The sequence below is a fragment of the Schistocerca gregaria genome, chromosome 2 (assembly GCF_023897955.1).
Source record: "Schistocerca gregaria isolate iqSchGreg1 chromosome 2, iqSchGreg1.2, whole genome shotgun sequence".
Classification (NCBI taxonomy): Eukaryota; Metazoa; Arthropoda; class Insecta; order Orthoptera; family Acrididae; genus Schistocerca; species Schistocerca gregaria.
The window spans coordinates 773,210,383-773,226,465 of NC_064921.1; the positions used below are offsets into that span (position 1 = coordinate 773,210,383).

Consider the following 16,083-nt stretch of genomic DNA (forward strand, 5'->3'; position numbering starts at 1 on the left):
TGCGTGTGAAACGGTTACAGATAAACAAAAAATGAGTTCACTCGTTATTAAGTAGGATGTTTGGTTCGTTAGTAAGCTAATAAGGTGATATGTTTGATAATTAAAAGTTGTGTGACCTCATGACCACGAAGCAACAAAACTTATTCGAATCTGCGGAAAAAAATGATATTTGGGTCAACATTTGTAAATCTCTAATTCCTCTCTCTCAAACCCCACCCTATGGGGAGAAAGGGAGAGTTTTAGCTTTAGCGAAGAGAAATTTACGAAGTAAATAAGTATTTTATATTTATCCGTAACAATTTCCTACGCAAAAATTATAATAAGGATTTTCTTGGATTACAGCGCCAACTACCAAGAATCAAAACAAATGTTTAAGACAAAATCTACGTAATTTTTATGTAGAATCTGATTCTGCAATAAAAAATGGTGGTTCCCATTTGAAATTTTAAAGTTGCCTCTCGCCCCACCCCAGGGAGCTGGGGTGGTGGGCTAATTTTAGCACCGGCAGATGTCCCCCTCGAAAATAATCAACTGTGGATTCTACACGTTTTTTCTTGTGAAGCTTATATTTCGAGTTGTTCTGGTTTGCCAACTTAAAATATACTCCCTGTATATGCGAAAAAAATTATGATCACACTTCAGAACAGCTCCCCAAGTGTTCTACCAAAAACCCGAAAGCCATTTTCTTGTGAAGATAATAGTTTAAGAGATAATTGCAATAATGAAGGACTCATTTTCACTACATAAAAAAACTCGTACAAGGTTTGTGAGTGCAGTTCTGGATAGCATCCCAAGAGCTTTACCGAAAGTGGTAGGTTAAAGAAATTCTTACCCGAACGCGGAAAACTTTGTCCTAAAGCAGCAGGATGTTATGACCTCCAACTGGTTAGCCATCTGCGGAACATTTCGTCGTCTACTTTAAGTCTGTCACTTAAAGTAAAAATGTGGCAGACGTAGCGTTTTTAATGATTTGGAACGTGCATTTACTTTGGAATGTAAATTACTGTGGTGACTCTGTGGTAAGAATTCGCGATGGTCTTTTAATTTCTGCACTGGACGTAGCGGAAACTTATTTTGTCACTTGCAAGACATTGACGACCAAACACCAGATCCAGAATATTTATTAAACAGAAGAATATCATGTAGTTCTGTTAAAATAAAAGGAGAAGATTTGGATGACATGTCCTTAAAGCTTATTCGTAAAGAAGTACTAACAAACAAAGAACAAAGGAGACCTTAACTAAGGATGTAAGGACTGTACGCAACAATACTACTCACGTTCGTTTTGACAGTATGCTTATGTGCGTTGAGTCGTAGCTCTAGTGTAGCTCATATTTATAAACTATAACATCCATAAAAATGTGCAATCTATCAGAACTGAAATGTCTTCTCGGCTTGGAATTATTTAGACTGATCGATGATGGAGGCATTCTTTTCATTCCGACTCGTCCTGTCTTGCAAAAACCACCACATGCCGTGGTCAACATCCAATTGTGGTCATAATTTATTCCCGCAAAATTCTGCAGACCTATTCAAATTTTGTACAGAGAACTTAGAACTACCGGGTGAAAACATCAACAGACTTGCGGCCCAAAGTCACGCTGTCTCACAAGGGAATCGTCCAGACCGACTGGTCGAAATCTACCCTAAAATTTTTCACACAGGAAAAATATACCGAAAGAAATGCGCTCTCAACATTTTAGCTGCTATGGCGCACTGCAAGAATTTTATAAAAAGGTTAAAGTTAGTGGTTTTTGCTGCACGGAGAGCCGCTTATAACACCGTTTTGTACCGTCCTTTCTGCTTAGCTCGCGAATTGGCCAGTAAACCGTGACAAGAGAACGTAGCGCCGTATAGCGCGTTGTCCGAAGAGCACCCACATACTAATTTTAAGCACTTAAGCCACATAAAAAATTCCTCAAATCTTTAATTTTTTCAATAACTTGCAGTCTATCTCCACAACTAAACTTTCGTAGATGTAATTGTTACACAAGTGACTAGCAGAAGAAAGAAACTCAAGGTAGTGTATGGTGTTACATTACAGAAGACTTACATCAATCGGGTTTTAATTTGTTGACACGAAATACTTTATAACAAGTCCCGTAGCACAGTTCGTATAGTAATGATTTAATAATGTACATTTTAGTAACAATGGAATAGTTCCTTGCTTATTCCCAGTAATCCTCACAAAATTGCGAAGTGGCTACTAGATGACGAATACAAACATTTTTTCCAACACCAGGCATACCTGACAAAAGAACAATTAATGCATTCGGGTACTTCGCAGTGATGATATTTTTATTTAGACAGAACTGGAATGGAGTAATAAATGGTCACGGCCGTTGTTCTGAGTAGTGTGATGCGTACCAGTCATACTTGATCAAATCCGTAGAACGTTTTGATGCAAACCGACAGTGCACAAATGTCTGAAGTTTAACAATGCCGATCCGCTGATAAACATGAAATGACAAAGAGCTATTGGAAATTATAATGTTCGACAGTTTATTGAAAAAGGCTTCACACCATCGAAAAATTTGTTAATTGAGAAGGTAAACCGCACTATTCGTTCCCGGTGGATTCCGAAATATATAAACAGTGTTTCCGTCATCCTCCTAAAGACAGAGGTGTTATTATGTCCATGCCACGAGTCGAACAAAAGCAATGAATTAATTTCTGCAACTGGTAAGAAGACGTTTCGTATGTAAATCGGAAACTTATTCTCTCCCATTTTTTCAGATTTTTCTACATCGATTACAAGATTTTTGCAATTAAACAGTCGTTTTTCGAAATTTTTGATTTTAATTTGCCTTGCTGTTCCTGAACACAGATGTGAAATTGCGGAAACAGTAACCCACTGATACTTAGGCCTATCACTGGCACTGTTCTATACAGTCATCGATACGACTCTTTGACTGCAAAGCGACTGTCTTTTGTTGTTCGAAATGATAAACTGCAGTTTGTACAGTTCTTGAACGAAACTTAACTGATTGCCTCTGTATACAGCATTTTAGGGGATAACAAGAAGCTTCGTCTTCAGGTCAGCTACGAATTTCTGTATAGGATTACCTATTAGTGACATCTCCCCCACACGTATACTTGAAGTAAACTTCGTAATTTTGTGACTTCCTTTCCCGTATTATTTCCTGAATCTATTTAAGTAGGTCGAAGAAGCCTGAAAATCCGTAAAGTTCACCGTACTTCCAGTTCAGAGCGTTCAGAATGTCCATCAGTAAAAGAATTTTAATTTTGGCGCATATTTCGTAGTTCGCATATATCCTTCTTCCATTTAAACATTTGACTTTGAGATATTTCGAAACGAAACTGGCTTTGCACGCTGCTAAGGGTTAAGCGTTTCATCATTTCTTCGTTTAACTAAAACATTTACAACCTCTTTTTGTCGCTGAAAGTTATTACTTTGACGTTACCTTTGAGATAGGAAGATACTGTATTTTTGCTCTGTACTTTAATTAGCATAACAATCGTTGTTCGAACCTTAATTAATGGAATCGGCAGAATTATTCCCTGTGTCTTCTAATGTTTCCACAATTTCTAACGAAAAGTCGACATCATTTCAAAGACTGTCCAAGAAATTAACTAATAAATAAACACATATGTACGTGTCCAGGAGAAGTAAGTGATTTCGACTGCATACCACGTTTTTCAAATTTCGTCTTTACAAGGCCGAAAACACTAATTGGATTGCACATTACTGTGAAACTCTAGAACCTGTACAAAGTCAGATGCTGTTAGTAAGCATATACGAAGAAATCCAAAGAAAATTAATACAGTTTTATCTCCACTGTGAATACTTATTGATATCGCAAAGGCAAGTGCGAATTGTTACAGATATTAAAAATGAGTTGCAAAGTCGAGCAGATAGTAACTGTGGACAGTTGCGTCAGAGAAACTGTCGACGGAAACTGGAATTCGCTTTACAAATTACAATCGCATAGTGCCGTGTTACCTGTTTACCGATGCACCATCAACCGAGGCACCTTCCGTGTTGCGCGTGCGCTGTCTGGCGTTTTTCCTAGGTCCCCTACAACGCTGCCAACCTGCAATGTAGCAGCGCTATGCGGGTCATCGTTCCAGCTCCACAGGTGCACCGGCCAAAGTCAGCCGAACTTTGCCTGACCTGCGGGAACCAGGGTAATTGAAAAGGCGCGAGCAAGTGCTGTAGAGGCCGCCACATCTGCGGACCTTTTGATGCATCCGCCATTTTCCTCAGCCAATACAAGCCTACATAGCTAGACCAATAGCTACTGTGCATGTCTAAGAAGAAAGTCGTTTTCGTCTGCAAGAGAACTTCTCAGAGGATAGCTTCACACAAAGACTTATTTTTGTTGTTTTTCGAAAACTATTACTTGTCAAAGAAGTTATTCCTTTATTTCTCAAGAAGGATTTTTCTCATTTGTTTTGAACTGCTAAGAGAGCACAGAAATTACGTTTGTGACACTGATTGTGTCAATAAGTGGTTTGTGAGTGTAATCACCGACATACTGTGAAAGTGCCCCAAGCTGGGGCACCTTGCTGTCTGCTGCAGCTACAATAGGGATCTACATTTCTCCAGTGGCTTAGCACTCCACGAATTTGGCAATTTTCAATATTATTTAAAAAAAATACTTGCATTGTGTCTGAGTAGCTAAAATTTTGGCGTAGTGTTTCTTTCGATGTATTCTTCAAGTATAAAAAAAAATTCCGGGCAGGTTTTGACATGTCAAATTGGACCGTTCCCCTGTTACTCCAGCTATTGCTCCATATATTTACTCAGAAACTTTAATGGATGGACACAGAGTATTTGTCTATAATTACTGATACACTTTTCTCTTTAAATTGCACTTTCGATTCCTGTCCTGAACAGCAGAATGGGATGTTAACATAATGAGCCTTTAAAGAGCCAAGGAAAGGACAACTAAACACCAGGAGACCTGCAGCGGTTGCCAGGGAAGTCCAGTTTAGAACTTTTGGATGAGGATTTTCAATTTCGGCATTCGCTTTACAACGAAGGAAAACATCCCGAAAACCTTTGTCAGAACTGGGAAATAGGAATTATTTTTATGTTAATTCTTGACCAATATGTCCCAGACGAAAACATAATCACAGCCTATTTCTACACATGCGAAATGCGTGTAAATATGGGCAGCTATCCCTTCTACACATGTGAAATGAGTGTAAATAAGGGTCGCTATTCTTTCACCTGACACTCTGGATTACACTCCCCACTATTCAGAAGTCAATAATTACAGAACTGACCATTAAAATTGCTATACCAAGAAGAAATGCAGATGATAAACGGGTCTTCATTGGACAAATATATTATACTAGAACTGTCAAGTGATTACATTTTGCCTCGCAGGATTAGCCGAGCGGTCTGCGGCGCTGCAGTCATGGACTGTGTGGCTGGTCCTGGCGGAGGTTCGAGTCCTCCCTCGGGCATGGGTGTGTGCGTTTGTCCTTAGGATAATTTACGTTAAGTAGTGTATAAGCTTAGGGACTGATGACCTTAGCAGTTAAGTCCCATAAGATTTCACACACATTTGAACTTTTTTTTTAATTATATTTTCAAACAATATGTTGCCTAGATCCTGAGAAATCAATACCCAGAACAACTACCTATGGCAGTAATAACGGCCTTCATACGCCTGGGCATTGAGTCAAACACAGCTTGGATGGCGTGTACAGGTACAGCTACCCATGCAGCTTCAATACGATACCACAGTTCATCAAGAGAAGTGACTGGCGCATTGTGACGAGCCAGTTGCTCGGCCATCATTGATCAGACGTTTTCAGTTGGCGAGAGATCTGGAGAATGTGCTGGCCAGGGCAGCAGTCGAACATTTTCTGTATCCAGAAAGGCCCGTACAGGACCTGCAGCATGCGGTCGTGCATTATCCTGCTGAAATGTAGGGTTTTGCAGGGAGCGAATGAAGGGTAGAGCTACGGGTCGTAACACATCTGAAATGTAACGTCCACTGTTCAAAGTGCCGTCAATACGAACAAGAGGTGACCCAGACGTGTAACCAATGGCACCCCATACCCTCACGCAAAGTGATACGCCGGTATGGCGATGACGAATACACGCTCCCAATGTGCGTTCACCGCGATGCCACCAAACACGGATGCGACCATCATGATGCTGTAAGCAGAACCTGGATTCATCCGAAAAAATGACGTTTTGCCAATCGTGCACCCAGGTTCGTCGTTCAGTACACCATCGCAGGCACTCCTATCTGTGATGCAGCGCCAAGGTTAACCGCAGGCATGGTCTCTGAGCTAATAGTCCATGCTGCTGCAAACGTCGTGCAGATTGTTGACTCGGGGATCGAGAAGTGGCTGCACGATCCGTTACAGCCGTGCGAATAAGATGCCTGTCATCTCGACTGCTAGTGATACGAGGTCGTTTGGATCCAGCACGGCGTTCCGTATTACCCTCCTGAACCCACCGATTCCATATTCTGCTAACAGTCATTGGATGTCGACCAACGCGAGAAGCAATGTCGCGATACGAGAAACCGCAATCGCGATAGGCTACAATCAGTCCTTTATCAAACGCGGAAACGTGGTGGTACGCATTTCTCCTCCTTACACGAGGCATCGCAACAATGTTTCACCAGGCAACGCCGGTCAACTGCTGTTTGTGTATGAGAAATCGGTTGGAAACTTCCCTCATGTCAGCACGTTGTGGGTGTCGCCATCGGCGTCAACCTTGTGTGAATGCTCTGAAAAGCTAATCATTTGCATATCATAGCATCTTCTTTCTGTCGGTTAAATTTCGCGTCTGTAGCACGTCATCTTCGTGTTGTAGCAATTTTAATGACCAGTAGTGTATTTTGATTGCCTTTTCATTTTTCATAGTGTGCTAAGACTGGTCGGAAGTAAGGAACACTGCGCTGTGATGTTCAAGATAGGGGGAGGAGGACATGTCTTTAATTTTCCACAAACATAAATAGGCTATTTCCGTCGTCTTGGATTTCCTGTTGGTTGCTTCGTTTTGAATACTGCGCCGTGACTGGCTTGAGATGAGGAAGGGGAAGGGGGCATATCTTCCCACTTATAAGATGGATTATGTCACTGATAAGGATGGTGACGTCAGTAGGCCAATGTCCTCGGCGTGCCAAAATGCCCAGTGTAAACAAAGTGACCTGGACAACTGGTAGACAGGCTACTCAAGAACATTCGTGAAATGGACTGGTCCGCCCAGGGTGCCTGCTTGAAACCAGTGGAACACCTGCGCGGTAAGTTAGAACATCACCTTCGTTCCAGATCCCAATCAACATGACTACCTTCGTTGATTTCGGCTCATGAGGAAGAAACGTCTGCCATTCCTCCACACAGATTCAGACACCTCACTGAAACTGTCCCCAAAAGATACCAATGCGCCACACCCCATATTAACGTCCACTAGTAGTAATGCGAAGTAGCAGAAATGAGAGCAACGAGAAAGTTAACATCAGGATTGATGGTCAAGAAGTAGATGAAGCAAAGAATTCTCCTACCTAGGCAGTAAAATAACCAATGACGGACGGAACAAGGAGGACATCAAAAGCAAACCAGCACTGGAAAAAGGGCATTCTTGGCCAAGAGAAGTCTACTAGTATGAAACATAGCCCTTAATTTGAGGAAGAAATTCCTGAGAATGTACGTCTGGAACACAGCATTGTATGATGGTGGACTATGGGAAAGCCGGAACGGAAGAGAATCGAAGCATTTGAGATGTGGTGCTACAGACGAATGACGAAAATTAGGTGGACTGATAAGGAATGAGTTGGTTCTGCGCAGAATCAGAGAGGTAAGTAATATGTGGAAAACACTTCCAAGACATCAGAGAGCAAAAACTGTAGAGGAAGACAGAGACTGTAATACATCCAGCAAATAATTCCGGACGTAGGTTGCAAGTGCTACTCTGAGATGAAGAGGTTGACAGAAAAGAGGAATTCGTGGCGGGCAGCATCGAATCAGTCAGAGGACTGATGACGCAAAAAAAAGTAGGTATGCTGATCTGATACTTTTGATCAGACAGCAAATAAAAATATAATGAAACATACGTTCAGATAGATGTATTATTTGAAGATGCTGATGTGGTACCACTAAATATCACGAATAAAACAAAATAATGAAAGAAAAAGATATTGATACATACTTGCTAGAGCTATATCTTTTAACTTTGCAATTTTCCTGTCTTCTGGCACTGTCCGTCTGCGCGAAAGTTTCTCTGTGAATGAAAATACAGGGTTATTCTAAATGATGGACCCATTTTCAGAAATCGTATGTAATCAAATACAGATCCAAAATGAACAAGCTTTATACAAATGAAAAGTTTTTGGCTGGCGGCGGCGGGCGGACGGTAATGGTTTCAGAAACGGCCAGTAGAGTTCGCGCGGCAGTAGGGCCGTCATTCAGTTTCACTGTCAGTTGTGGGTGAGATGGCGACTGTGGAGCACAATATTTTCTGCGTTCTTGAGTTCGCGAAAAGTGAGTCCCAAATTGCAGTGCAGCGGGAATTTCTTTCCAAATTCGGTATTCAGCCACCAACTCGCATTAGCCGCCGTTTTAAGCAATTTCAGCTGACGAGGAATGTGTGGAAAGGAAAAAGCACAGACCGACTGCTTGAGTCTGAGGATGATGTCCTACGGATTCACGAAAGTTTTGTGCGCAGTCCCAGTAAGTCTACCAACAGAGCCAATCGAGGATTTGGAATGCCTCAACCAACTGTATGGAAACTTCTGAGACGGCGTTTGCTGTAAAAGCCCTATCGATTACAACTTGTGCAGGCCTTCAACCCGAATGACAAAGATAAGCATTTCAATTACAAATTACACACTTAAAAAAAGTTTCGCATCACCCCAGTACCCAGAACTCTTGAAGATAGACGTTGACTGTGGACATTCTATCACAGAGACAGTCTCTTTGGCTGTTCAGAGATGTCACCAAACCCACGCAAAGGTGTAAACAACCATGCGCGTATTAGACGGAAGGGGTCCGACAGCCGATCAGTTCCAGTCATTCCACCAGGAAGGAGGTACACTGCTCGTGTTCTCTGTAGTTCAACCATGCCTAGACAGTCAATACCGCCATTGGATGGCATCCGCATTATTACTTTGTGTCAGGGAGGGCTCTCAACAAGAGAAGTGTCAAGGCGTCTCGGTGTGAACGAAAGCCACGTTGTTCGGACATGGAGGAGATACAGAGAGACAGGAACTGTCGATGACATGCCTCGCTCAAGCCGCCCAAGGGCTACTAATGCAGTGGATGTCCGCCACCTACGGATTGTGGCTCAGAGGAACCGTGACAGCAACGCCACTGTTTACTAATGCTTTTCGCACAGTCACAGGACGTCGTGTTACGACTCAAACTCTCCGCAACTTCACTCCCGACCTCCATGGCGAGGTCCATCTTTGCAACCACAACACCATGCAGCGCGGTACAGATGGGCCCAACAACAGGCCGAATGGACCGCTCAGGATTGGCATCACGTTCGCTTCGCTGATGAGTGTCGCATATGCCTTCAAACAAACAATCGTCGAAGCCGAGTTTGGAGACAACCCGGTCAGGCTGAACTGTCCAGCGAGTGCAGCAAGGTGGAGGTTCTCTGCTGTTTTGGGGTGGCATTATGTGGGGCCGACGTACGCCGCTGGTGGTCGTGGAAGATGCCGTAACGGCTGTACGGTACGTGAATGCCATCCTCCGACCGATAGTGCAACCATATGGGCAGGATATTGGCGAGGCATTCGTCTTCATGGACGACAATTCGCGCTCCCATCGTGCACATCTTGTGAATGACTTCCTTCAGGATAACGACATCGCTCGACTAGGTGATGATGATGTTTGGTTTGTGGGGAGCTCAACTGCGAGGTTATCAGCACCCGTAAAAATTCCCAACCTTTGCTCATTCCAATCTCGCCACTATCATGAATGATGAGGAAATGATGAGGACAAGACAAACACCCAGTCATCTCGAGGCAGGTAAAAATCTCTGACCCCGCCGGGAATCGAACAGGGGATGCTGTGCTTGGGAAGCTACAACGCGACCGCCAGACCACGAGCTGCGGACGCTCGAGGAGAGTGGCCAGCACATTCTCCAGACGTGAACCCTATCAAACGTAATGTGACTACGAAGTATTTCGCGACGGAGTTCTCTCATAAAACGTTCTCGGTTTACTTGCAGCGTCAAATTTGGATAAAATCCCGATCTTTCGATGACTACCTCCGTCATCTTCGCCAGGGGTAAAACTGACTGTCGTGGAGCGGTGAGGCTTCCGCTTTTATAAGCAGTGGACGGCTTCTCATTGGCGGGATGACGTCACGGTGAAAACAGCGTGTACAGAGGTCAAACATGTCTGGAATAGATAGAAAAGGGCTGTTTATGGACGACGTGACCCACAAAGCCGAATCGCCGTTGAGGAGTGGGACAATCTGGACCAAAAGTGCGTTGATGAACTTGTGGCATAGTACGCCACGACGAATACAGGCGTGCATCGATGCAAGATGACGCGCTACTGGGTATTAGAGGTACCGGTGTGTACAACAATCTGGACCACTACCTCTGAAGGTCTCGCTGTATGGTGGTAAAACATGGAATGTGCGGTTTTGATGAGCAATAGAAAGGGCGGAAATGATGTGCATGTTAACCTCTATTTCAATTTTCTGTACAGGTTCCGGAACTCTCGGAACCGAGGTGATCCAAAACCTTTTTGATGTGTGTATTACAAATTATTAAATTTATTAAATTGATATCAAAAGTTATGAAAAAAACTTTGAAACTTCCTCTTCTTATTGGTATAAACCTTGTTCATTTTAGATTTGTACTTGAATAAATACGAAGTTCTGAAAGTGAGTCCATCATTTAGAATAACCCTGTAGATAGAAAAGGAGGTAATTCCGCAGAGTATTCAGTGTGTAGTAGCGATGCATCCTTCAGTTTTGGAGCAACTCCTCATAAATTCCTGTGTTGTGTCGGCAGGCGGCTCTGACGACTGGGCGAAAGGCTCGCAGGGCATCAAGTACGCGTACACGGTGGAGCTGAGGGACCGCGGCCGCCACGGCTTCGTGCTGCCCGCGCAGTACATCGTGCCCACCGGCAGGGACGCCGTGGCGGCGCTGGCGGTGGTCGCAGATGCCGTCACCAAGCTGTGAGCTGCGACAGCCCGGGCCGCGGCCGGTGGCTTCCGCCTCGCCTGGGGCGCTCCTCTGCCCCACAGCGGCCAGCCGTCGACAGCCGTCCCAGCCACAGTCCGAAGAGGCTGCCAGCCACACACGCACCGTGCTATGCCGACAGGCGACAGGTGGCCGCCCGCTCTGAAGATCGCAGTGAGACAGTGTCGCCCCCCCCCCCCCCCCCCCCTTCCCATAGTGCTTCGTACTACGGAGTGCTTTCAAGTTCGAACGTATGCTATTTTTTTTTTTGTTCTGACGTACTACTTGCACAAGAAACTTTTAACCTGTCACTCAGTTCCGTGGAAGCTCACTCACACAACCAATTTGGTGGCTCACTTTTTTCATTATTTGGTTATCATGTGGGATTCAGCCTTCTTTGCATTGTCCATCTACAGGGTGAAAAGTATTTAAACCGACAACTCTGGGAGGTTGTAGGGGATATAAAACAAATATTTTTCCCTAATGTCATGTTTTCCTATGAGGATTATTTAAACCAGTGGAGGTCATATTACGCTCTTCAGATGTTAGAGGGTTGTTAGAGGGCGTATTACGCTCTTCAGTTGTAGGAAACTGCTGTCCACCAGTGTAGTAGTGCATTGTCTCTGTTTCCTAATGGATCGATACACCTGGAGTGAGTACACTGATATGTTTGGTGAGAGCACACCAGAACGGACGAGCTGTACAGCGGGTTTATCAACAACAATATCCTAGTCGCCGTATCCCGCATCATACGACCTTTGCTGCTGTGTACCAACGTCTGCGTGAGACCGGGTCATTTAGCAGATTACCTGAATAGGGACGCCGTCGCACAGCAAGAACGCTGCAATTTGAGGAAGTTGCTGGAAGACCTCCCGCACGCTGCAAGACAACACATGTGGTTCCAACATTACAGGGCGCCGGCGCATTTCAGTCGTCGTATGCGTCGATTCCTGGACCGACGGTTCCCAGAAACGTGGATTGGCAGAGGTGGTTCAGTATCATGGCCTGCTCGATCCCCAGATATGTCCTCTCTGGACTTTTTTGTGTGGGGAGAGATGCCCAACCTTGTTTAGGCAACTCCTGCTGCATCAGAAGAGGTTCTGGTTGCCCGGATAGTAGCAGCAGCAGCAACAATTCATGGAAAAGTGTTTGTTGGTTTAATTAATTTGCCGCCAGATAAATCTTCCTCTACCGGTTTAAATACACCTCATAGGAAAAAATGACATTAGGGAAAAATATTTGTTTTGATGTCCCCTACAACACCCCCTACAACATCCCGGTTTAAATACTTTTCACCCTGTATACAAGGACATCTTACACATCCATCACAACGTCACTGCTCTGAGACAATGAATACCAGTGAGGCTCACTACTGAAAAATGAATGAAGTGAATAATTACACGTTAGTCTTGTACACTGAACACCGCTATTTTTAATATCGAAAACATAGTGCAGTCCAGTGGCTGCCACTGAAACCCTAACCAACTGGACAAATTTGCCATCTCGCGCACCCATAAACAAATAATGCTCGCATGTTTGAAGCTAAAGTGTGTCTTTCTATCTGCACTCAATCGTCAGGGGGGGAAATGCGTATTTTTTAACTTGAACACATCTCGTAGATCAACAAGAGTATCTGGACACCAAACCGAAATTACAATCTGAACCTATTGAGCGGTGAACGAGGATCGACTTTCCTGACAGTGCCCATTTTCTCGACAATCTTGCAACCACATGGCGAATGCGTAACTACGAAATGGCAACATACCCTTCAAAAGAAGCTCTAATGAACAGGCAGCTCCTCGTGGTATAGGCCTGCGTCACTGTTCCAAAGATACAAAAGTACGCCCATCCAGACATAGCTCAGTTCTAGACAGATTGTACAACAGACAGATTGTACAACAGAAAGTTGTTACATGATTTTGACAGTGCTCGCCCACCAAATAATCTTCCATTTCATATACAACTTACGTGCTGCCGTACTTCTTGCAACCGTGCTACTGTTATGTGGAGCAAAAAGTGATGCAACTACTTTCGGCAAAATACTTGACTAAACTGTACCGAAGGTAAATCTAACTCCACATCTAATCTACTTTTCACTATCATCCCTTGCTATACACCTGCGTATAACCTCAAACTTTTCTAATTCGGCTTTCATGTTAATTGCATGAGATGTATGTAGAAGGGAGCAATAGTTGTTGGCTTGTGTTAAGATACACGTTCCATAATGCTCGACGTATTTCATGTGGTGTTCCCATGAGGGTGCTTTGCGAAATTAAGGGGCGCTCTCGTTGTGAGCCAACCAGCGTCTCATTTAGTTTATCTCTTCATCGGAGGAGAGTTTAAAAAGTTTACAAAGAAGCGTAAAAATGACGACTCAGTAATGTGCCAACTAATGGCTAGTGATCACCTGAGGTAAAACGTATCCTGCACGACCAGCAGTTTGAACACTCGATTACTCCAATCTGTTCCACAGCGAAGGTAATGGTTTTACACTGGGCACTTCAGGGAGTCGACGCCATTCATGTCGAAGTTCTGGGCTTTAACGAGGACGCAGAAAGTGATTCACTTGCAGTTTTGTATGTCAGAGAAGGAGCAATTGCTGCTTCAATCTACGCAACGCCAGTGTATCATCTATAGTACCGACACCGTCTTCAGAATTCCATTTACAAGCGTCGGCTTACTCGGATATAATATCACGTTATATTCTTCTTTTGACCTGCTTACTCGTTTAAATGTGTGGCCTGCACTTCCTACAGAAGATACTCTCGCAAGAGAAAGTAAACTGTTATACGCACCCTTCTCGCTATAACCATAAACAAGAACCTTAGTGGATTGCAATCTGCCGGTTTCTCTCACTGTGTTGGTGCTGTGAACATTGTATTTGTGGAAGTTCCATCGTCACAACATCTGCTAAATTTCGTAAGAACTGTGTTGGTGATACAAGTATCAATTTGGCTGTTATCGTAAGAACTGTGTTACAGATGTAAGTACCAAGTTGGCTACTGTCATTCTGAGATCACGATATATGTTATTACTGTACATCCAAAAGTTTATTAAAAACAATTGCTAATGTTCTGAAGTGTGACTATTTTATTCATGAAAACCAAGTCTGTAATTACGCTAGAATATCGTCTATATATTATACTAAGTGGCCAAAGGTCAGGACAAAGGCTGTGGATGGGATGTGAATCTTCTAAAGCCGCTGCGCTGTCTTTGTCTCCTCCCAATCCATACGGCGTTAGGAATGGCGCATATATGGCACAACAGAACGTCGAACGCTCAGTACGTCTCCTCCTGCCGACGTTTACGTGTGTGGAAACGATGGATCGTACAAGTAAAATGGAGAGCGTACTTTACTCTCGGAATTTTGGATAAGACTCTAAGGTTCGGATGAATAAAGCGAGTTGGAGAACATGCTTTACCCGAGGATTTTCTCTGCTTGAGTAAAAGGATGGGGGAAGATGGTCAGCTCGAACATCCTCCAATTTTGTATGAATAGAACTAGAGAAATTTCTCACGAGCGGAGAACATTCTCCTTGTTTTTAAGCAAGCTCTGTAGTGTACTTAGAGTTCAATAAGTTCTACTGAGTTAAGTTTTACCGATTTTTGAAAGTAAAAATGACCGAATTCATAGTGCTCGGAAGGTGGGACGGGGGGGGGGGGGGGGGGAATGAAAGTTATACAGGGTGCGTTCCGAAAGTAATGCAATTATTTTTTTTAAAGTAATTTATTGAACAGATTTGCACAAACACTTCAAATTCTTCAAAGTACTGTCCTTGGGCCTCTACACATTTTTTCCAGCGACTCTGCCATGACCGGTACGCGCCCTGGAAGGTGTCTTCTGGGACCTCTCGCAAGGTCTTCGTCACGGCGGATTGGATCTCGTCTATGGACGAAAAACGGGTTCCTTTCAGGGCTGACTTAATCCTAGGAAACAAAAAGAAGTCAGCTGGGGCGAGGTCAGGACTATAGGGGGGGGGGGGGGCAGCGTTGGCACCTGGTGTTTGGCCAGGAACTCGCGGACTCGTAGCGCGTTGTGGCAAGGCGCGTTGTCGTGATGGAGTTGCCAGGTAGCGGAGATGTCCTTTCTCGTCCTGACGACCCTTTTGCGGAGTCTTTCCAGCACATCCACGTAGTAGGCAGCGTTACCTGTCTGTCCTTGAGGAACAAACTCCTTATGGACCACTCCTTTGCTGTCGAAAAAGACAATGAGCATTGTTTTCACTTTTGATTTGCTCATTCTTGCCTTTTTGGGCTTGGGGGACTGATCAGTGTGCCACTCAGAGCTTTGGAGTTTTGTTTCTGGGTCGTATTCAAAAACCCAGGTTTCATCACCAGTGATGACGTTGTCCAAATAATCAGGTTCAATTTCAACACGTTGCAAAAGTTCACTTGAAATTTCCGCTCGGTTGGTCTTTTCGTCGTCTGCCAACACCTTGGGCACGAGCTTGGCGCACACTTTCCTCATCGCTAAATCTTCAGTAACAATGCGAAAAACAACAGTAGACGACAAGTTCAGTTCATTGGCAACCATCCTGATACTCAATCGACGGTCAGAGTCCAACAGTTGTCGCACACGAGCCACACTGTTGTCGGTTTTGCTGGTTGACGGCCGCCCAGAGCGTTGTTCGTCGTGAACCTCTTCCCGGCCTTCCTTAAAGGCCTTTAAGCACCTCGAAACTTGTGAGTAGGACAGAGCAGAGTCCCCGTAAGCCTCACGAATCATTTTGTTAGTCTCCTCGAAAGATTTGTTCAGTTTAGCACAAAACTTAATCGCGTAACGTTGCTCGATCGTCGATTCCATTTTTTCCGTGACACGGTCGGCGCGCAGAGGTTTACAATAACAGACGTCCTGCCGCTTCCACAGCTCGGAGAGCACTGAAACCGGTTTCGCGGCAAAGCTTAGCGTCCCCCCCACCTACTCCATGTGGCCCGCTCCCACTCCGACTA

General features: G+C 44.2%; 1 protein-coding gene across 1 annotated transcript in view; it reads left to right on the forward strand.

Annotated features, from left to right (window-relative positions):
• LOC126335006 (carboxypeptidase B-like) overlaps window positions 1-14,212 on the forward strand; it is a 54,945-nt gene extending 40,733 nt beyond the window's left edge. The window contains exon 6 of the mRNA XM_049997836.1: window positions 10,961-14,212. Coding sequence (XP_049853793.1) covers window positions 10,961-11,133 — 173 coding nt within the window. The 3' untranslated portion in view covers window positions 11,134-14,212. The remainder of the gene's footprint in view (window positions 1-10,960) is intronic.
• Window positions 14,213-16,083: the final 1,871 nt, after the last annotated feature.